General features: G+C 36.9%; 1 protein-coding gene across 1 annotated transcript in view; it reads right to left on the reverse strand.

Annotated features, from left to right (window-relative positions):
* Positions 1 to 229: 229 nt before the first annotated feature.
* The window catches only part of LOC150078826 (ganglioside-induced differentiation-associated protein 1-like), a 58,432-nt gene continuing 36,505 nt past the window's right edge, over positions 230 to 22,156 (reverse strand). The window contains exons 4-5 of the mRNA XM_090383390.1: positions 13,992 to 14,192; positions 230 to 449 (exon numbers count right to left, since the gene is read on the reverse strand). Coding sequence (XP_090239516.1) covers positions 259 to 449; positions 13,992 to 14,192 — 392 coding nt within the window. The 3' untranslated portion in view covers positions 230 to 258. The remainder of the gene's footprint in view (positions 450 to 13,991; positions 14,193 to 22,156) is intronic.

Genomic DNA, 22,156 nt, shown 5'->3' on the forward strand with positions numbered 1-22,156 from the left:
TGCAGATGCAAATGAAATTTCATTTTAACAAATTTAGTTTAACTGTGATTCGATAATTTCCTTTATAAATTAAACTAGTAAAAATTCAATAAAACATTTCACTATTAAAGCATGTTAAATTATAACATTCTTTATGTTATAATTTAACATTATAACATAACATAAATTATAACATGCTTTATGTTACAACAATAAAACCACATGCTGTAAATTTATCCAAATTCTGTCTCGTAAAAATGGAGTTTTCTTTGCTTTTATTTATAAACAATATGTCATTTTAAAGCTCTTTCGCTGTTTTACTCGAGTATAGTAATTTTCCAGATGCACAAATTCTCCATTACCAAAAATATGGTCCCAAAATCCTGTGAATTCCAGTCTTTGAAGGGCCACTGTCAAAATAACATCAGCATCAGTGTACATATCTGAGCATAGCCACCAATTGGACTTTTCTAAAAGGAACATTAAAAAACCTCATTATTTTTATAATGTGAAATAACAAGCAAAAAATATATGTTAATCTTGTGATATAAAACTTGGAAACCAGTAGCAAGCATTAATTTCCTGCTCATTGAGTTCAAGTGTACATTTTATAGTAAAGAATAAATAGTAGTAATATCTGATCACTTTCACAATTTATGGAGTTTGCTTAAGTGAAGCTTTTTTCCCCCCATAGTAATTCCAAACAGAAAAAAAAAAGAAGTTAAATAGCTGAATCACTCACTGAAATGTGGACTTGATTCTCTCATATTTCTAATAGCATCATAGCATGGGAACATAACGTACTTTAATAGTGATCAGCAGCAAATTTTCTTTTGAAGGTTAGAGTTTAACCATTGTTTCTAACTTTCCTGGTTCAAAAAAATCTATTTCAACAGTAGTCATGTTATATTGTAAAGTATAAAAAAAACAAGAGACTTCCACGTCACTGCCATTTTGGTGAACACATATTTTTTTTAAAATTAATACTATTTATGCATATCACGTATGTAAATACAGTGAATCCCATTTTACGATGGACTCTCCATAATAAAATACTGTTCGATAGACGATATGTAATAAGCACCGGTTATTGTGATCACCTTTGTAAATTGAATTACTATAATTTTATTAAATGGTGATTCTAATAAGCGAAAATAGGAGGAATATTATCCACAGGCTATAAAAGTAAAGATATAAAGCACAAATTTACACTTTATTACCTTACCAATTAACAAAATTTTTTTTTACTGAAAATTGGAAGAATATTTTCCACAGGACAGCAAAATAAATATAAATTTACGCTTACGTATATAGCTTAATTAATATTGTATGTACATACTAACTAATTGATATTTATGTTCACTGACCTTTTTTTTTTTTTTTTTTTTTGGTTGCAAGGTTAGTAAAAAATAAGGTTAGTTAGTAATAGTAAAAAAGATAAGAAATCAAAAGCAAAGAACATAGCATGCACAAATTGCAACTAACACAATATACACACGTGAGATATGGAGTAATAAGTTTATGGAGCTTGAAAAATAGGAATGAAGAGAAGATTCTGAAAATTTGTTTTTTATATGATTGAAGATTTCAGTGAGGGGAAACATTTCTCCATAATGTAAAAACCCACAGAATTCCAGCTATTGGAATTATCACTAATGCAAAAAGATTGGGCTTACTACCCGTTTATTATTATTATGATTGGCTATATGGTGCAAGGAAGCCTGAGGCTTATGCTGCACCAGCTAAAAATAAAAAGAAATTTCCGAGTTATCTGAGAGAGAGAGAGAGAAGTAGAAGGGAATCACCAAGAAAGAGAAGAATGATGATATTTGCACTAACAGAAAAGCCCAATAAACTGGAAACCAAATTATTTTATGGTAGTGACCTCCAATGTGCTTTAGAAAAATATCACAAAGCATTCAAAAATGATTCTTATAACCGAACATATGATAATTAGCATTAGTAGAGGCATATGATGCAAGAAAGCAAACTTATACAGCATCAGCCAAAAAAAAAAAAAACTCCTTCCCATTTCACCCATTTCTTCGCTCCAAATGTTTGTCTAGTAGTCCTGCCTTGAATGTATTTAAGTTGTACACTTCTACAATGACAGATGGAAGTTTGTTCCAGAAATCAACCACCTGCTGCCTAAAGCAAATTTCTGCACATCTGTTCTACAATTGCCTTTCCTCAATTTGAATTTACGTTCCCTCAGGCGATTAATCTGGGCAAGAGGAAGAATCTCATCAGCACTGAGCTTGATCAAACCATCCAAGGCCTTATACACCTCAATCAGATCACCTTGCAAGTTACCTAGTCTCCAGACACTGTAATTTGTAAAACTTAAGCCTTTCTTCATAAGAGCAACCCTTTGTTCCATTCACTAATCTTGTTGCCCTTCTCTGTACTTGTTCCAGCAGCACTACATCCTTCGTAAAATGAGGCCTCCAGACCTGTATGCAGTACTCAAGGTGTCTTGACCATTGCTTTATACAAGGGGGATAATCACCTCTATATTCCTGTATATCATTGACAAGACACCATGAGCCACTCTTGCAGACCGTCTGCACTGCTCTGAAAACTTCATATCTGGCTGCACAATACCCCCAGGTCCTTTTCATTCTCTCATCTAGTGATCTGGCTCCTACTTATTTCATTTTACAATGGGCTTAAGATTGTCTCCGACCGGACCACGTAGTTCTACCTCTCAGCCAGTAGCAGTGTTTGTAAACATGTTGGCCTTGTGTTTTGTTTTTGCATCCTTTAGTTGAAGCAATTTTTTGTGTTGTGTTTAGTTGAAAATACGGTATTCAGTATTCTGTATAAAACTAATAACAATTTCCATTATAAAAATCACATTTTAGAAAGATAAATAGCTTAGTTATATAGTGAATATAACTAAGTGAAATTTTATATAGTGAAATTTTTAACTTCCGAGGTCTTGGAATGAATTACCAAAAAACCATGTGTTATTGGATTCACAATATGATATTTTCATGGTATGATGGTGTCTCTGGAACAGATTAATATCTTAAAGTGGGAGTCCATTGTACTATCAGAAAAAAAAATCATAGCAGATACTTATTTGCAGTTGAATTATAAACATCTAAAGATGAGATAAGATGATGTTGCAAATTTAAAAAAATAATAATTACAGTTATAAACATGATGTTTTAATCTCATTGAACATGAAAAAAATATGTTATAATATGTTACTGCCATAACTGTAGTTAAGCTTTTAAAAAAAAAGTTACTGCCATTATGAAAATGATATTTTATTGTTATAGTCCTAGTATTTGAACACAAAAAAATTTCAGGGTAAATTCTTTCTTGGCAAGCAACGTTATATACATGAATATCTGCTTTAATTCAAAAATAAATGTTTATTATACAGCCATTATTATTCAGGTTAACTGTTGATAATTTATTATAATTTTTCTTGTCATTAATATCATAAGCACTGTAAAATATTATATTCATAATGGCCACTAGAAACTGCCACTAAATGGTGCCTTAGAGAAAACATCCTTAAGTGGCATCATGGCTGGAGGAGAGGGATACTTCTTAATCCTAGCCTTCTTCTGGATGTGAAAGACTTGTACAACAGTACTATTCAAGTTTCTCTCATTGATAAAGAGTATTTATTCTAAATCACTGAGAGAGTGAGAGAGAATCATTTTATCATTTTAGAAATACGACCTATGCTCATATATAAAAATATTTATATGTAACAGGTACAATATTTAGCAATTTGACCCTTCAAGGCCAAAAGGCATTTTATGAGAATTACACAGATAAGTTGGAGCCCCAATACCAAGTTAAAGGAGTCCACATCGTGAGTAAAAAAGTGGAAAATCAGATAAATAAATAGAAGAATATATATTCAGTATCAACAGGAATAAATGAAAAATAGAATAAATAATTACACAGCATAACTTCACACAAAGTGCAACCTAAACTAGCTGAACAGTTAGTTTGAAAGTCACTCAGAATTATGTGGCATTGACTTAAGTCAGTCAGAGAGTTTTTATCTTGATGAAGGTCTAGAGATGATGACATTATGTACAGCTGAAAAATATCTGATGGATAATACTGGCATAATTGGTGAGAGCTAGTGATTAAGTATGCATTTTTGATATACAGGGTGATTCTAAATTATTGTTGGGGTTTCTGTGGCCTATAATTTTCAAACCAGAAACAACAAAATAAAACTGCTTATGGAATATGAAAGTGTAACTCAAAAAGTTTTATTTGGCAACGCTGTACTCGCCGCATTGATGTCTGGGAGATATTGACGGCATTACTTCAAAATGGCGACTCTTCAAGAGAAGGCAATGTGCGTGCTTTGATTTTTTGAAACAAAGTCCGTTATCACAACACAACGTCGTTACAGAACTCGGTATGGAAGATCCACCTTCAGATAATGTTATCCGACATTGGTTAAAGCAATTTCAAGAGACTGGTAGTGTTCTGCATCGAAAAGGAGCGGGAAGACCGAGCACTTCGCAGGAAGATGTTGATCGAATCCACAAAGCATTTTCTTGAAGCCCACAAAAATAAACTAGACAAGCTATTTTGCAGTTTGGTATACCACAAATGACTGGAGGGTTGTTCATAACCACCTTCACCTCTGTGCCTACAAACTGCAGATTGTGCAGGCTTTAAAGCTGAACAGTAAACCCCGCCATTTCCAATTTGCCCAAGACATTTTGTCAAATATCGAAGCTGATGAAAATTACCTTCGGAGATGGAGATTTAGTGATGACACGTTTTACGTATCAGGGAGGGTAAATCGTCATAACTGCAGAAAATGGGGATCAGAAAACCCTCAAGCCATTCGAGAATTCGAAAGAGATAGTCAAGAGGTCAATGTCTGGTTTGCTTTGTCATGTTCGGAAGTTTTTGGGCCCTTTTTCTTTGCAGGAAAAACTGATAGCGGTGACCTATCAGGACATGCTACAGCTGTATCTGTTACCCCAATTGGAAAATCATCAGCCAATTTTGGTGTTCCAGCAAGATGGTGCATCGCCACATTGGGCTCTTATTGTCCAAGAATTTCTTGACGCATTTTCCTTAGTACTGGGTTGGGCTTGGTGGATCAATTCCGTGGCCTCCATGCTCACCTGATCTTACACCACCTGATTTCTTCCTGTGGGGATACGTGAAGGACATTGTATACAAGACTTCTGTGACCTCCCTCGATGAACTGAAGCTCAGAATTGTTGCTGCGATCAAAACAGTTACACCGCAAATGCTGGAGAACACTTGGAGGGAAATTGAATATCGCTTGGACATCTTACATGCCACAAAAGGCGCACATGTTGAAGTTGTTTAGCATTCTACGGTATTGATTCTATGGATAATAAAACTTTTTGACTTGCACTTTCATATTCCGTAAGCAGTTTTATTTTGTTATTTCCGATTGGAAAATTAGGCCACGGAAACACCGACAATAATTTAGAATCACCCTAAATTGTTCTCCACAAACATGTTGAAGTCGGAATCCAGCTCTTTTCCAAGTGAAAGCATCTCAGCTGGCAGAAAACAATCTAAAAGGGAGATAATTATTATTTTTTTATTTCTCATGTGCAGTTCTGAGCCAGATTCTGGAAACCCTGCCATGTTTATGTGAAGATACTGTACTGAGAAAAGCTGATCAGTGTAGTGATGAATATGCTTGCATAATGTGATGATAGATTGTTGTTTGCATTAAGTGATTGGCCTCTTAGCCCAGTGAGATCCAGAACTTGCAACTCATAGTTTCTGTCGTTGCTCTGTGGAGGCAGGCTGTCTACTGTTGTTCTATATGCCATTACTGATAAAGGATTTCACCTTGTGTTCCACAGCAACAGGGTCAGCAGAAAAAAGAAAGTACTCAGAAAACCAATGAACTCCATACCAAAGAAAGTCATAAAACCTAAAATAAAAAGCCAAGACTAAATAACCAGTGGAAATGCCACTACAGTCTCACTTACAGTTTAGTTCTATCCCATTTCATCAAATTCATAGCTCTAAGGTTTTCTTACATTTTTCTAAACCCTTTAGTCATGAAGTTCACACCATATTGAAGCAATACAATTAGTTATAATTGCACTAATCTATAATATGACCTCTGCTTTTAAAATCTTAGGGAAATTCCATGTATCTATACTCAGTATATATAAGTTTGCTCCATAGCTATGTACCCTCATTCACTGATAAACACTCCATTTACATTGATATTATGCTCCATTTTTTTAAAAAATTCATCCACCCTGTCTTGAGTTCCATTTACTGAGATGTGCAGCAAGTAAATCATAAAAAATCCTACTTCATATTTCAATCATTTTACAAAAATTTTCATCTACACCCTTCAAGGCTATACAGCTCAGGGCTGCCCGAAATTGGAAACAACTGGAGTCAAAAGTCACAACCAGTTGAAACTGGTACTGCAACCATAATCTGTAACAAGAGCAGGGAGAAACAAAATTCTATTTCTCAATTCACTATATCTGCTTTTGCTTCCAATCAATCATTTGTTTCTCAAGAACCTTGTTACTCATTTCCTTCTCTAGCCAATTCTAATTTGTCAAATAACTGAAACACATGCAAAATCATTAATTTCTTGAGAGCTTTATACTCAGTTTGTTACGTATGAGAAATGGTGATATTGGATATAATTCAACTAAGTTTTTTCTTGAATGAATGTCAGTAATTCTAAGCAACCAAATTTTTTTCCCTATTAAAACATGTTGTAAAGATTGGATTTCTTGATGTAACTCTGGCATCGATGTCGCTGCTGTCATCTTCACCAATGAGAATTCCTTCAAGTTGTTGACATTTTGTTTCTATTGCACTTTCAAATAAATTCATGAAGTTTTCTGACTTTAGAATAAGATAAAGCCGAGAATATTTCATTCATCTGATCAAATCTTTCTTGTAAGCTAACGATAGCTACATTGATCATTATATTAAAAAATTCCGTTTGAAACATTTTGGTTGGATCAATAGAACATTTATCTGAAGTTTCGTAGGTAAACTCTCGCTTTTTTTCTAGAAACTCACACTTCTGGTAACACTGACAATACTTCCAACTCAGTTGCAATGTCTTATAGCTTATCCATACACAACACAATTTAAATCCTGATGCACTAAATTCGTTCAGTTGACCAAGAGCAGCTTCTATCAATATAACTGCAGTGTTCATATCAACTGTACTACTTTGCATGGCTTTACTTGCTTTATTTATAATACTCAGTATTTCATACAAACAACTACACTTATAATAAATTTAAAAGAAATAATTTCTATTAACAAACCTTTTATTTCAGACTGCAATTTTGCATCTTTTAATTTGGCCTGTTCCTTGATTTCATTTAATGCAGTTGTAATATCCTGTAACTGATATCATACTGCTTCAACAGTTTTTATCTTTCCTTCCTATCTTGTTTCTGGTAGAGATTTCACAGAACTTTTACATGCCTTTTTAAATTATCCCACCTACTTGGCAAAGCAGCGCAAATCATGTATAATCTTTGCAATGTTTCAAAAATAATTCTGCTGTTGTTGAAGATGTGCTGCATCAGATACAACTAAATTTAAATTATGCACGAGACACAACATAAAAAGCTCTTCTGTTTTCTTTTAAAATTCTTGCTCGAACAGCATGACAGTGGTCAGGAGCATGAGTGCAGTAGCAGGCGCTCTTTGAGTCAACTGGAGTTTAAGCCCATTACTGCTAAATATTTCACCATCCATTTGCTCTAAAAGTTTATCCAGTTCTTCCTTGAATTTATTTAAGCTACCAACTTCCACAACGACAGAAGGAAGTTTGTTCCAGCAATCAAGTACCCGCTGACTAAAGGCAAATTTCCACACATCTATTCTACAACTTTCTTTCCTCAGTTTGAATTTATTTCCCATCAGGTTCATAATCTGAGCAAGAGAAATAATCCCATCAGCATTGAGCCTGCTCAAACCATTCAAGACATTATACACCTCAATGAGATGACATCACAGGTGCTTAGTCTCCAGATGTGGCAATCTGTGGAACTTAAGACTTCCTTGGTAAGAGCACTACTTTGTCCCCCTCACCAATCTTGTTGCCCTTCTCTGTACTCGTTCTAGCAACTATACATACTTTCTAAAATGAGGCCTCCAGACCTGTACACAGTACTCAAGGTGTGGCTTGACTATTGCATTATACAAAGGGATAATCACCTCCTTATCCCTGCTAGCATAATTCCTGTATATCATTCACAAGACCCCATGGGCTGTTCTGGAAGCCTGCCTACACTGCTCAGAAAACTTCATATCTGGCTGCACAATACCCCCAGGTTTTTCATTCTCCACTACCCTGAGTGTAACACTGCACAGTGCATTAATCTGGGGTTACTGAAACTCATATGCCGTACTTTGCATTTGTCAACGTTAAATTTCAGTTGCCACTTCTCAGCCCATCTGCCCAACTTTTCTAGATCCTGTTGCAGTAGTGTACTGTCATTAACAACCCTGCCAACCTTCGTATTGTCTGCAAACTTGGACATTAAGCCTGACTGATATACCTTCATCAATATCATTGATAAATATACAAAACAACTACACTCATAAGATTAGTCCATGAAGAGCAGTGTCCATTGATTACCATTCTCTGTCTTCTCCCACTCAATCGTCCTTTCATCCATTGTAGCAACTTCCCCTTAATGCCATACTGCTCCAATTTGTACAGTAGTCTTCCATGTAGAACAGTATTAAAAACTTTCCTGACACCAAGTATATTTTTTTTGCATCCATTTCCTTTGTGACTACACTGCAGTATCCAATCAAACACATCAGGAAGACTTCCCATTAACAAACTCATGCTGTGTCTGAATTATTACTACAGTCTTGTCTAGATGGATCCTGCAATGCTTCTTTAACCAGTTTTCCCTGGAACAGAAGTTAAACTAACAGGGTTGCAATTACTCGTGTCACCCTTTGATTCCCCTTTGTGAATTGGGAATACATTTGCACATCTCCAGTCCATGGGGTCTCCCTTGAATCCAGAGATGCTGTCATAATAATGTCTAAGGGTGTGCTTACTTCCTTTAACATAACTGGATAGATCCCATCGACCCTAGGTGCCTTTCTGAAGTTTAATTTCAACAATTTCTCCTCCACTTTGCTCTCAGTTATTACAAAATCATTTAGCTCCCTGTTAGAGTTTAATAAGCTTCTGTACTGCACTTCCCTACAGAATTCCTCATGTGCAAGAGTAGATACAAAATACTCATTCAGTTTGTCAGCTATCTGAGCAGGATCATCAACAGTCGAACTATCAATATCAAATAGACTAATCTGATTCATCCACTTCCTTCTAGTGTTTACATAAGTAAAGAAGTCTTTACTGATTTTCTTTGCATCCTTTGCCAAAGATTTCTTGCAATCTGCTTTTGCTTGTCTAACGTCCTTTGTGATTTGATTACAGACTATCTTATATCTACCATAGGCTTGTGTGTCTCCTGATAATTTATGTGTCCCATGCATTTTTCTTCTCTGCCACGAGTTTAATTAGTTCATCTGACATCCATTTAGGCCTAAACCTTGAACAGTATTTCTTAGTTGGTATGAAAAGCTTAGTAGCTTCCAAAATTAATTCCTTGAATGCTTCCCATTTAGAATTTGCTGTTGGTAACATCATCAGTCAGTCCCACCATTTAGAATTTAAAAACTATCTGAGACAACTGTAGTCACTTTTATGAAAGCAAAAACCTTTCCCTTTACCCCTGACGGTTGTTATATCTTTAAGTAAATCCCACATCAGTACACTGTGATCACTGCTCTAGTGGATTCTTAATGCATAAATATAGTACTACACACCGACTGGGTTAGCCGGGTGGGTAAAGTGCCTGCCGGCAACCCAAAGGTTGCGGGTTCAAATCCCGCCTCGGGCTTGGATCAGAGTAGAAAATGCAAAAACTTTGGGAGGTGCATTATGGCCACAGAAGCCGATGTGCCAACAACTAACAAAAAAATAGTATAACACAGGTCCATAGTTATAGAACTTTTTTTTTTTATTATTTGAGTTTGGGTGATAAACAATATGTCAGTAAGGCCCTACTGTATTTTTTCAATGTTGTTTTGTTTCATTTATACAGTAACTTATTTTATATAGAAAAAGCAGTAAAATTCAGAAAGTTTAATTTTCAATAACGTGAAGTGTTTTTAATCTACCTTCAACTTTCAGTTATCGAGGGGCTGTCATATAAGCACCATAAAAATAAAACATTGCATTCGTAGTGGAAGTTTTTTTGTTTTTTTTCATTATCTTAGTGCAGAGAGCCAAAACGTTTTGCAAGAGCTGATACAAAATACATTCTGCAAAGCCAAAAAGTATAGCTATAATTTGGTGCAAGGCCACTTGCAGACATGGTTCCATTTGCTCCATCATTTAACCAGCTCTGTCTAAAAGGGAGACAAAGACCAATAGATTGACAGTAGCCACTGGCAGAGGTGAAAGAGATTCTTGCACTGCTTCTATTAGAATGAGCAGAAGCCTGAAAAACAAGATGCATGGTATTTCAGAGACTGCTGGGAGCCATTGCGGTACAAGTAAACACATGGGTTGTGTTAGGGTAGCTAAGAATAGAAACAGGTGCAGATATACTTGCGTGTACACCAATGCTAGGAGTTTAGTAAATAAATTTGATGAATTTGAGGTATTGCTCAAAACATCGAAGGCAGATATTGTTGGGATATCAGAGACGTGGTGTCACACAGATATAAGGGATGCAGAACTGCAATTTGGGGAGTACAACGTCTACAGAAAGGATAGACAGGATAGGAAGGGGGGAGGTGTTATGCTATTAGTTAAGAAACACATAAAAACCAAGGAAGTGGAGCCAGTCGACATCGCTGGACAGTGCAGTGTGGAGTCAGTTTGGTGTGACATAAACATTGGGAGATCAAAATTGAGAGTAGGAGTGTGCTATAGGCCTAATGACTCTGATGAGTATAATAAGGAACTGTACAGGGAAATAGAGTGGGCCAGTAAATCAGAGTGTCTTATAATGGGAGATTTTAATTTCCCAGATATTGACTGGATTTTGGGGGCTGGTTACTCACACACTAGCAGGGCTTTTGTGGATTTATTGGATGATTGTTTTCTACATCAGCAAGTTCGGGAGGCAACTAGAGGGACTAATACTCTTGATTTGATTATCAGCAGTGATTCTTCATGCATTAAGAATCTGAAGATAAATGAACCACTAGGTGGCAGTGATCACAGTGTGCTGAAGTGGGATTTACTCAAAGAGGTAACTACCATTAGGGGTAAAGGGAAGGGTTATTGCTTCCGTAAAGGCGACTACGATGGACTGAGACAGTATTTAAATTCTATACAGTGGGACCAACTGATGATGTTACCAACAGCAAATTCAAAATGGGAAGCATTCAAAGAACTTATCTTGGAAGCTACTAGGCTTTACATACCAACTAAGAAATATTGTTCAAGGTTTAGGCCAAAATGGATGTCAGATGAACTAATGAGGCATATGGCAGAGAAGAAAAATGCATGGGATACATACAAATTAACACATGACACAGAAGCCTATGATAGATACAAGTTGATATGCAACCAAGTTACAAAGGAGGTTAGGCAGGCGAAGGCAGATTACGAGAAATCCTTGGCAAGGGATGCAAAGAAAAACAGCAAAGAGTTCTTTACTTATGTACACTCTAGAAGGAAGGGGATGAATCAGATTGGTCCACTTGATATTGATGGGTCAAGTGTTGATGATCCTGCTCAGGTAGCTAACAAACTAAATGAATATTTTGCATCGACATTCACACATGAGGAGTTATTCAGCGAGGGGAAGGCCAGAGGTGTATTCAACTCTAGCAGTAAGCTACAGAATCTTGAAATAACTGGGAGTAAAGTGGAGAAGAAACTGTTGAAGATAAACACAAGAAAGGCACCCGGGGTGGATGGGATCTATCTAGTTATATTAAAGGAGGCAGCAAAGGAAATAAGCAAACCCTTAGCCATAATTATGAGAGCTTCCTTGGACTCAGGGGAGGTACCCATAGACTGGAAATGTGCAAATGTGACCCCAATTCACAAAGGAGGATCAAAGGCTGACACAAGTAATTATAGACCTGTGAGCTTAACTTCTGTTCCAGGAAAATTAATGGAGGCACTGGTTAAAGAAGCACTGCAGGATCATTTAGACAAGACTTCAGTTATAGCTCAGACACAGCATGGTTTTGTTAAGGGGAAGTCTTGCCTGACCAACTTGATTGGATACTATGATGCAGTCACAAAAGAACTGGATGCAGGGAATAACTTTGATATTATATACTTGGATCTTAGAAAGGCTTTTGATACTGTTGCACATGGAAGACTGCTACACAAATTGGAGCAGTGTGACATTGGAGGCAAATTGCTGCTATGGATAAAGGGGTGGTTGAGGTGGAGAAGACAGAGAGTGGTAATCAATGGACACTGCTCATCGTGGACTGATGTTGTTAGTGGAGTCCCTCAGGGCTCAGTGTTGGGTCCATTATTGTTTTCTGTATTTATAAATGATATTGATGATGGTATATCGGGCTTAAATGTCCAAGCTTGCAGACGATACAAAGGTTGGCAGGGTTGTCAAGGACACTACTGACACTATGCTGCTGCAACAGGATCTGGAAAGGTTGAGCAGATGGGCTGAGAGGTGGCAAATGAAGTTTAACATTGACAAATGTAAAGTACTACACATGGGAAACAGCAACCCCAGAGCAACGTATCAACTCTGTGGTACAACACTGACAGTGGTAGAGAATGAAAGGGACTTGGGGGTTGTTGTGCAGGCAGATATGAAGTTCTCTGAGCAGTGCAGACGGGCTGCAAGAGTAGCTCATGGAGTATTGTCAATGATATACAGGAATTTTTCCAGCAGGGATAAGGAGGTGATTATTCCATTGTATAAGACGATGGTCAGGCCACACCTAGAGTACTGTATACAGGTCTGGAGGCCTCATTTCAAGAAGGATGTAGAGCTGCTGGAACGAGTACAGAGAAGGGCAACAAGATTAGTGAATGGAACAAAGGGGTGCTCTTACGAAGAAAGGCTTAAGTTTTGCAAATTACAGTGTCTGGAGACTAGGCACCAGCGAGGTGATCTGATAGAGGTGTATAAAGCCTTGAATGGTTTAAGCATGCTCAATGCTGATGGGATTCTTCCTCTAGCTCAGAAAAATCACCTGAGAGGGCATAAATTCAAATTGAGGAAAGACAGATGTAGGATAGACGTGCGGAAATTTGCCTTTAGCCAGCGGGTGGTTGGTTGGTGGAACAGACTTCCATCCCTTGTGGTGGAGGTTGATAGCCTAAATAAGTTTAAGGCTCAGCTGGACAGGTATTTTGAACGAACAGAGGGGTGAAATGGAAGTGGTTTTTTTTTTTTTTTTTTTTTTCTGGCTGATGCTGCATAAGCTTGCTTTCTTGCATCAAATGCCTCTACTAATGCTAATGCTAATTTGTAAATTAACATAGAAATTCAAAAATAAATGGTAACGTAACATTTGATCATAGAATATCATCTTTAGAACTTTATTATTCAGGTGTAAGAAATATTACAAATCTTTTTTTTCTACAAATTACAAATAAAAATGTAAGCAATTCTTTGACCTTGTTTTATAATACACATGAATGTATTATAATATGCTACAAAAATAGCTGGTTTAGTGGCATGGGACATAGGTAAACTGAAATAGAGAAAAGTGAAAATGTAAGTATTTCAACCTGCGTAGTGTAAAATCGCTATATCGAGTAAGACTGTTTGCATATAGTAGGTGGGGAAGAGATTGCTAATCTTGAAATTGTGATTACATCATAATAGATATTTTTCTGAGGAGAAGGTTTGTATCAGGTGCCATAATTGCTGAAATAAGTAAATTACATTATAAAAGCATTTCCAATTAACAGATAATTAGTGCCAAACTACTAAGAAGAGATTCTGAATTCATTATCAAGACTACAAAAAGAAAGTAAAATATCACTCTCTTACCTTTGGTGTGTGCTACCAGTTCTTTTTCCAATTTCGTGAAAAGTGTGTGAGTATCATCTAGAATCTGCTTAAAAGAATCAATGTTGTTCAGAAGATAAACTAGATTTCCAAATTTTTGCTTTTTAAATTCATAAACATTCTTAAATTCTGGATATTTAATCTTTTGCTTGTCCATAGTGTGCAAATATTCCTCAAATAATTCTGAAAAATAAAATTTAAATATATATTACCTCTTAGATACATTGCAATATTTGAAATACCTGTTTGCCCTTCATCTTGTACATGATAGCATTCTTTCACTTACACTTTCTTTTTTCATTATTATTAAATAATTTAATCATTATTATTAAATGAATGGTATTAAAGAATTAGAAACTACATTTTGAAATAATTTTTATGTTAGTTCAAATAACAGCTGAGATGTTTCCTCCTTGCTAAAGCCTCTTTCTCACTTCACAGCTTGTATTGTGGGGTTAGTTGTTTGGAAAAAATATGCCCATTAGCAGGGGTTGAATGGTTTCATTGTTATACAGCTAGATATTAGAATTTTGAAATGTATCATACATGCTGTACCACTTTTTAAAATTAGTAGAGGCATATGATGCAAGAAAGAAAGCTTATACAACATCAGCCAAAATAAACTTCCCAATTTATTCATCCATTTGCTCCAAAAGTTTGTCCAGTTCTTAACTGAATTTATGGCACACTATGGCCATAGTTACTGATGCGCCTAATAAATCCGTAAACAAACAAACAATCCTTGAATTTATTTAAGCTATTGACTTCCACAATGACAGATGTAAGTTTGTTCCGGCAATCAACCACATCTGGCAAATCTCTGCACATCTAGTTATTTTTTATTTTTTAATTTTTTTTTTATGAAACCCCCAAACATAAGTGGTATTAGAACCTATAGTACTTAGTACCAAGTGTTCGAACTGCTTTGAAAGAGATAGTGGGAATTATAAAGCCAATTCAGAAGAACAGTGCCCATGGAAGTATCTGTAGAAAAGGCATGCAGCAGACACAGTACGTCTTTGAGACAGAGAGCGGAGAGACTTTGTTAGAGAGGAGTCATTAATTAACCTAATTGCCCTTTTCTGAATGGAATCTAAAAGTCTGAGAGAGGTTTTGGGGGCACTGCTCCAGATGTGGGAACAATATTCCATGGTATGGTGGATTTCTGATTTGTACAGAGTGAACAGCTGTTTGGAAGAAAAGTAACGCTGAGAGCGAAAGAGAAAACCAAGTTTTTTAGATGCAGAGGAAGTAATATTTGTAATGTGCTTGTGCCAAGAGAGATTAGAAGTCAGGGTAATCCCCAAAAGAGATATATCATTTTGTCAAGAAATCGGAGTGTCACCAAAGATAAGCATAGGAGCAGAAGAATACTTTTTGCGAGATATAAGATGACTGATTTTTAGAAGGACTGACATCAACTAAGTTGCCTATGTCCCACTGGAGAATTCTGGAGATCGGCATTTAAGGAATTGGTAGCGGATCTTCAAGAAGTTGAAGCTGATTGAGCAGGGCAAGGTTTCTCAAACTGGAAAGTGGAATGCAATGTGCTATCATCAGCAAAACTGGATAGAATTTGTGGTCATTCGAAGAAGGTCATTAATATACAAGAGGAAAAGAGTGGAAATTAGAAGACAGAGCACCATCTACCATCACCCTCAGTAAGCGGTCAGAGAGAAAACTGAATAACCAATTACAAAAAACAGTTAGCAAACCATAAAATGGAAGCTTGTTTAGAAGACCTTTATTGCTAAACACGATCGAAAGCCTTTGAGATGTCAAGAGCAACTGCTTGTGTTTCACCAAACTTTTCCATTGAATTTATCCATAAATGGGTAACATAAGCCAGAATATCACCAGTGGAACGACATCGACAGAATCCACACTGGTGATCATTAATCCAACGGAAGGTTTCTAGATAGTTTAAGAGTTGGCGATTAATTGATTTCTCCATTACTTTATAAAGAGTAAAAGTAATTGCAGTGGGATGATAATTGGATATGAGGGATTTGTAACCCTTTTTAGGGACTGGCTGGATATGAGCAAATTTCCAAGCAAAAGGAAAAACACCTTTGGAATAAGAATGTGAAAAAAGCCTACAAAGAACAGGAGTAAGTTCAGGAGCACAAATTTTGAGAACAAGTGGAGAAATACCATCAGGACCTGGAGCTTTCTTAGCATCAAGATTCAACAAAATCCTTTTGATGGAAGACCACAGGTGGCATTGAATGGAGCGTACTGGGAATGGTGGCAGGTGTTTTACAAAGATCATTAATACATGAGCTGGAATTAAAATGGGATGCTAGCAGGTCAGCTTTATCCTTGGCTGAAGTGACAAAGAACCATCTGTTTTTCAGAGAGGTGGGAGCAGAGATGGGCAAAAGTTGTGGCCAATAACTTTGGCAAAAGACCAGAATACTCGGCTACCATTAGGGCAAGAAGCAAGTTTTCTACTGGTAGTCTGTTCAAAATCTAGTTTGGACTGATTAATAACTGCTTTACAATTGTTGTGAGCTTTGGTGTAAGCAGAAAATGAAACTGAAGAGTTGGAAACAAGCCAATTAGAATATATGAAACATTCTTCTCTTGAAGAACCTTAGCACATTTATTGGAAAACCAAGGTTTATATAAAGGATGAGATTTTAAAGTGGAATGTGGAATAAAGGATTCCCTTCCTACAAGAATAATTTCACTGACATGATCTGAGCAAATGTTGACATCAGAAGTTTTGAAACAGTAATCCGACGAAGGGAAATAAGAAAAGAAATCTCACAGGTCATCCCATTTTGCATTCTTGTAATGCCAAACAATACGAGGTTGGGAATAGCCATGAGATAAAGGCTCCATTGGAGAAGAGACAATCACCAAGTTGTGATCTGAGGTGCCTAAAGGACCATTCACTTCAACCATGTACTTAGAAGAGTTTTTTGTGAGAAAAAGATCAAGTTTGTTGGCTGTATGGTTAGGATTGTCTGGTATTCTGGTAGGTAAGTGAACAATCTGTGCGAAGTCATTAGTAATTGCAAAAGCCTCAGCACCTTGACCAGAAGGTGCCTCCGTAGCCAGGTGGGCAAGAGCAGCAGTGCATAGTACACGCTTCTTGATTAGACTGGGGTTCGAGCCCGTGACCACCAAATAAGGAGGATGCAGAAAGATGACCACCGCATATCCCTGGAGCAATATGGCTTTAGTTGCTAATGCTCCTAAAAACCAAATAACAAACAAACCTTGACCAGCTGGCTCTGTGTGACTAGAAAATGGAAACCAGCTGGAGTTGTGAGCATTAAAATCACCAAGGAAAATTAACTTACCATTAGGAAAGTTGGACTGGAGAAAGTCAAGTTGCAGGGACAGGAGGAAGTCAGAGTTCCAAGTGATTGGTGGAGTTGGGAGAACAGTAGAGACATCAGATGAATTTGACAGAATGAGGTAGAGAGATTTTAAGCCAAAGAAGATTGAAAAGAGGAGATTCCAAATTGCCAAGTCTCTGACAGGGAATATCGGAACATATGCACAAGTACCACCTTTGAGGCGTAAAGAATCATACAGTGTATAATTTGGGAACTGAGATGAGCAGTGGTTGAACCAACCAATAGCTGAGATTCTGTCAGAAAAAGTACATGGGGTTTGGCAGACTGTAAGTGGAAATGGATACCATTGAGATTAGAACTGAGACACGTAAATTTGTATAGTTGTAAAATTAACTAGGAAGTGTTTGGGTGGTTTAAATCGTTTTGCAGATAAGTTTGTTCTATTAGTTTGACAATTCATGGTATATTCAATAGTAAGAAAAAGTGTGGGGGCAGGACATGCTGTATCAAGTAATGACATTTTTGGATATGGTATACATATGGTAAGAATATATCCAGATTCTTGACATAACGTGGCCTCGACAATACCCTTCACATACACACTACTCGGTCTCCCTCCTGTCACTATCTGGCAGAGTAGAGGTAGCAAGATTATGCACTAGCTGATCTGGAAGCCTCGTAGGGAGTTACCAATAAGTTCGTTCCGGAGTATATGCTGTTTTAGAGCTTTACCCTTGAAGTGTATGGAAGTTTGGATCTCACCATGGTGATGATCATAACCTCAAAAGACATCAATCATGCTGCATGATGGAAGAGATGGGGAAGGATTGACTGGAACTTAGCCCAGGAGACTAAACATGGATTCCACCACTTCAAGCCTCCAATAAGCAAAGTGGTGGAATTACACTGGTTAATGACAGTTATCTACCACCCAGTATTGCCTGTTAACACAGAGGGGGTATCATTCCTCTGTGTGGTGTGGGTGCCACACCTCAATCCCTGCTTATGTTGGTTCACACCTGGGTGGGTGGTCACCCACAGTGTGCATGCACATGGGGGTTATACCCAGTATTACTAACAGTCCCACCATCGTGAAGGTGCAAGCAAGGATTTGTCCGTCACAGACTATCCGGACTTCACCACTCAAGCCAAGTGGACTTCACGTGGCAAGTGAAGTCCACTTGGCTTGAGTGTCACCTGAATATCAGTTCCATCAGCATTTAGAGTCCCAGGTAGCAAGCACAGCTTGTCTGGTATATCTGAGAGAATGTCTGTGACAGCCTCAAGGACAGTCTACAATTGCCTTTCCTCAGTTTGAATTTATGCCCCCCCCTGAGGCGTGTAATCTGAGCAAGAGGAAGAATTCCATACGCATTAAGCTTGCTCAAACATTGAAGGCTTTATACAGCTCAATCTCCAGACAGTGCAATTTGAAGAACTTGAGCCTTTCTTGGTAAGAGCAACCCTTTGTTCGCTTCACCAATCTCGTTGCCCTTCTCTACTTGTTCCAGCAGCTCTGCATCCTTCTTAAAATGAGGCCTCCATACCTGTGTGCAGTACTCAATGTGTGGCCTGACCATTGCCTTATACAAGAGGATAATCAGCTCCTTATCCCTGCTAGCAAAATTCCTGTATATCAGGGGTGGCTAACAAGTCGATCGCAATCTACCAGTCAATTGTGGCTTTAATTTTGGTTGATCATGGCGAATTTTAAATATACAGTCGATTCCTGATATTTGGGACAAATCGGGACTAGTGCATTTTGGCCGATTAAGCGGCTGCCCCAATTATCCGAAGTTTCCCGTAAATAGTTAAAAATACAATGTACCTCCCCTTCACAATTAGTTCACTGTACAATCAAATCACGTTACGACGAACTTACCATAGTAAAGTACCATTCACTATATGATGTGCAGTAAGTGCCGGTCATTGTGATCACTTTTGTGAATAGAATTTTAATTCTATTAAACAGCGATTCTAATTAGTGAAAATAGGAGGAATATTATCCACAGGCTATAAAAGTAAAGATATATTAAGCACAAATTTACCCTTTATTACCTTACCAATTAATAAATTAAATGATACATGAAATTCGGAAGAATATACGTGATAATCGGAATAATTAATACGTACTGGTACATACTACCTAAACTAGTTGACATTTCTGTTCACTGACATTTGTGGTTAAAATTTAAAACAGTAAAAAGATAAGCAATCAATAACAAAGAACACAGCACACACACAAATTACAAGTAACACAATACACGCAAGTGAGAACAGAGTAACGAGTTACGAAGCTTTAAAAATAGGAATGAAGAGAAGATTTGAAAATTAATTTTTTTATATGATTGAAGATTTCATGGAAGTGTAAACTCATTTCACCATAATAACCCGCAGAATTCCAGCTGTCGGTATTATCGCAAATTCAGTAAGATCGAGTTTACTGTTTGTTTATGATAGATTTCACTAACAGAAAAGCTCAATAAACTGGGATGAGGTATAATCCTCATCCGATTGTGACTCAGATTCAGCAGACTTTACATTCCCTGTTTGAATGTTCATTCAATATCCGTTTCTGCTGGATCCCAAGCCACATTGGGATCGGGGGAAATGAACTGGCAGATGCTGCGGCCAGATTACCAGAACCCCACAACACTTATTGCCTGTTAGTCCCCTATACAGACTACAGGCAGCTAATACACACTAAATTATTGTCCCAGTGGCAACAATCTTGGCATGAGCAAGTCACAAACAAGCTCTATCCGATAAAGCCTGTAATCGGACATTGGCAGTCTAGTCTCCGCAGGAATCGCAGAGAGGAAGTTGTTTTAACTCGCCACCGCATTGGACACAGTCATCTTACACATGCATTTCTGCTTAGGGCGGATGACTGTCCTATGTGTGAGAACTGTGGCACCATTTTAACTATTCATCACATTTTAACCGTGTATCCACGTTTTAGACAGGAACGTGATTTATATTTTACCGCTTTTAGTCATCTGGCTGAGCCTTATACACTCAGTCAGATTTTATCCGACAATGACCATGTGTCTGCTGTTTTTAGCTTTTTAAAATCAAGCGTGTTTGCTTATATATAAAATTTACATTTTATTGTGATTTTCTATTGATTTACCTTTTATACATTTGTTATATATTTTGACATAGTGACCTAACTAATTAGGCCACTGAAAGTTTAAAATTTTTTATATATGACCTGGTCTTGGCACATTATAGCCTAAGTTGCTAATGTGCCAGTAAAATCTAAACCAACCAACCAACCAACCAACCAGCCCAATAAACAGGTGACTGCTAATTGTTTTTATTGTTTTATGGTTGTGACCTCCAGAATTTCGACCGAACCACGTGGTACCGTCGGAGACAATTGTAGGGTAATCTTCAGTGCTGCGGTCTCCTGCCCTGATTAAACGGCATGCTGTCCCAATTAAGCAAAGTAAACCCTGGCTATTTTCTTGATTGGTTTCTGTTTTTTAAGATTTTCCCCAAATAAACGGCTGCCCCGATTAACCGGTGGCCCAAATAACCGGAATCCACTGTATATGAAAAATAGATTAGTCAAAATCTAAATGTTGTTATTATTATTATGCACTCCACTGCATACGCTTATTACAAATCCGTTGAATCACGTGACCAATATTGTCGCCGTGCAGCAGCTAGGCTTGTCTAGTGAAAATTAACGCAGTTACATTGTGGAAAACAGCGTATGTGTCGAATTCTTATTTAGCTTACTTAATATTAATAACTGGCCAGTATTTATACATGAATTTAATACTCTTTGATTTAAAATGAATACTACGAAAAAGAGTAAAACGTATCATTTTCATCAAGAGTGGGAACTAGAATACTTTTTTTGTAATTATAAAAGTAAAATGTTGTTTGATTTGCAATGCATCCGTAGTTATACCCAAAAAAGGAAGTTTAGAAAGGCACTTCAATGAACTCCACGGTAAATACCAATCAGATTTTCCGCCTAATAGTGACTTAGAAAATATAAATTAAAAGAGCGTAAATCCAGATTATTTGCACAAAAAAATTTCTTCGTGACACCTAATTTACATTCTAATCTACAGCAGTAACTGTAGCCCATTTAAAGTGAGTCATCTTCTTGCAAAAAAATGCAAAACCATTTTCTGATGGTCAATTCACACCAAATATGCATTTTTAGAAATAACAGATTCTTTTTTTGAAAATTTTAAGAACAAAAATGAAATTAAAAGTGCTCTTTAAGATCTGTAATTATCTTTAAATACTGTGATGGGATGCATTGAAAAAATGAGTAAAAATGTAAGCGAACAATTCAGTGCTCATATTGCTAATTGCGTGTCCTTTTCTTTACAACTGGATGATTCTACAGACATTGGTGATATAGCTCAATTGCTCACTTTATTCGTATGGTTTTTGATGATTCTGCTACTAGAGGAGAATTGCTGGGTGTGGTTTTGGTAAAAGAAAGAACTAGAAGTCTTGATATATTTAACACATTCTAAATTTTTAATGAAAAAATTAAATTTCCAGTATTTAAGCTTTTATCAATAACAACAGATGGAGCTAAAGCAATGACGGGGCATCTTAACGGATTCATCGCATTGTGACAAAATGCTGATGAATTCCCAGATTTTTTGAGTTACCATCGTATCATCCACCAACAAGTGTTAGCCAGCAAAAGATTAAATACTAAAAAGTATTATGGACATAGCTTTCAAAATCGTGAATACCATCATAGGACAATCTCTTCAAAGGAGACTCAAAATGCAACTCAATGAAAATGAACCCGATCTGATATTACACACAGATGTGAGGTGGCTGAGTCGGAGCAAG

The sequence above is a fragment of the Mastigoproctus giganteus genome, chromosome 10 (genome assembly GCF_048544385.1).
Source record: "Mastigoproctus giganteus isolate SK-2022 chromosome 10, ASM4854438v1, whole genome shotgun sequence".
In the NCBI taxonomy this organism is placed as follows: domain Eukaryota; kingdom Metazoa; phylum Arthropoda; class Arachnida; order Uropygi; family Thelyphonidae; genus Mastigoproctus; species Mastigoproctus giganteus.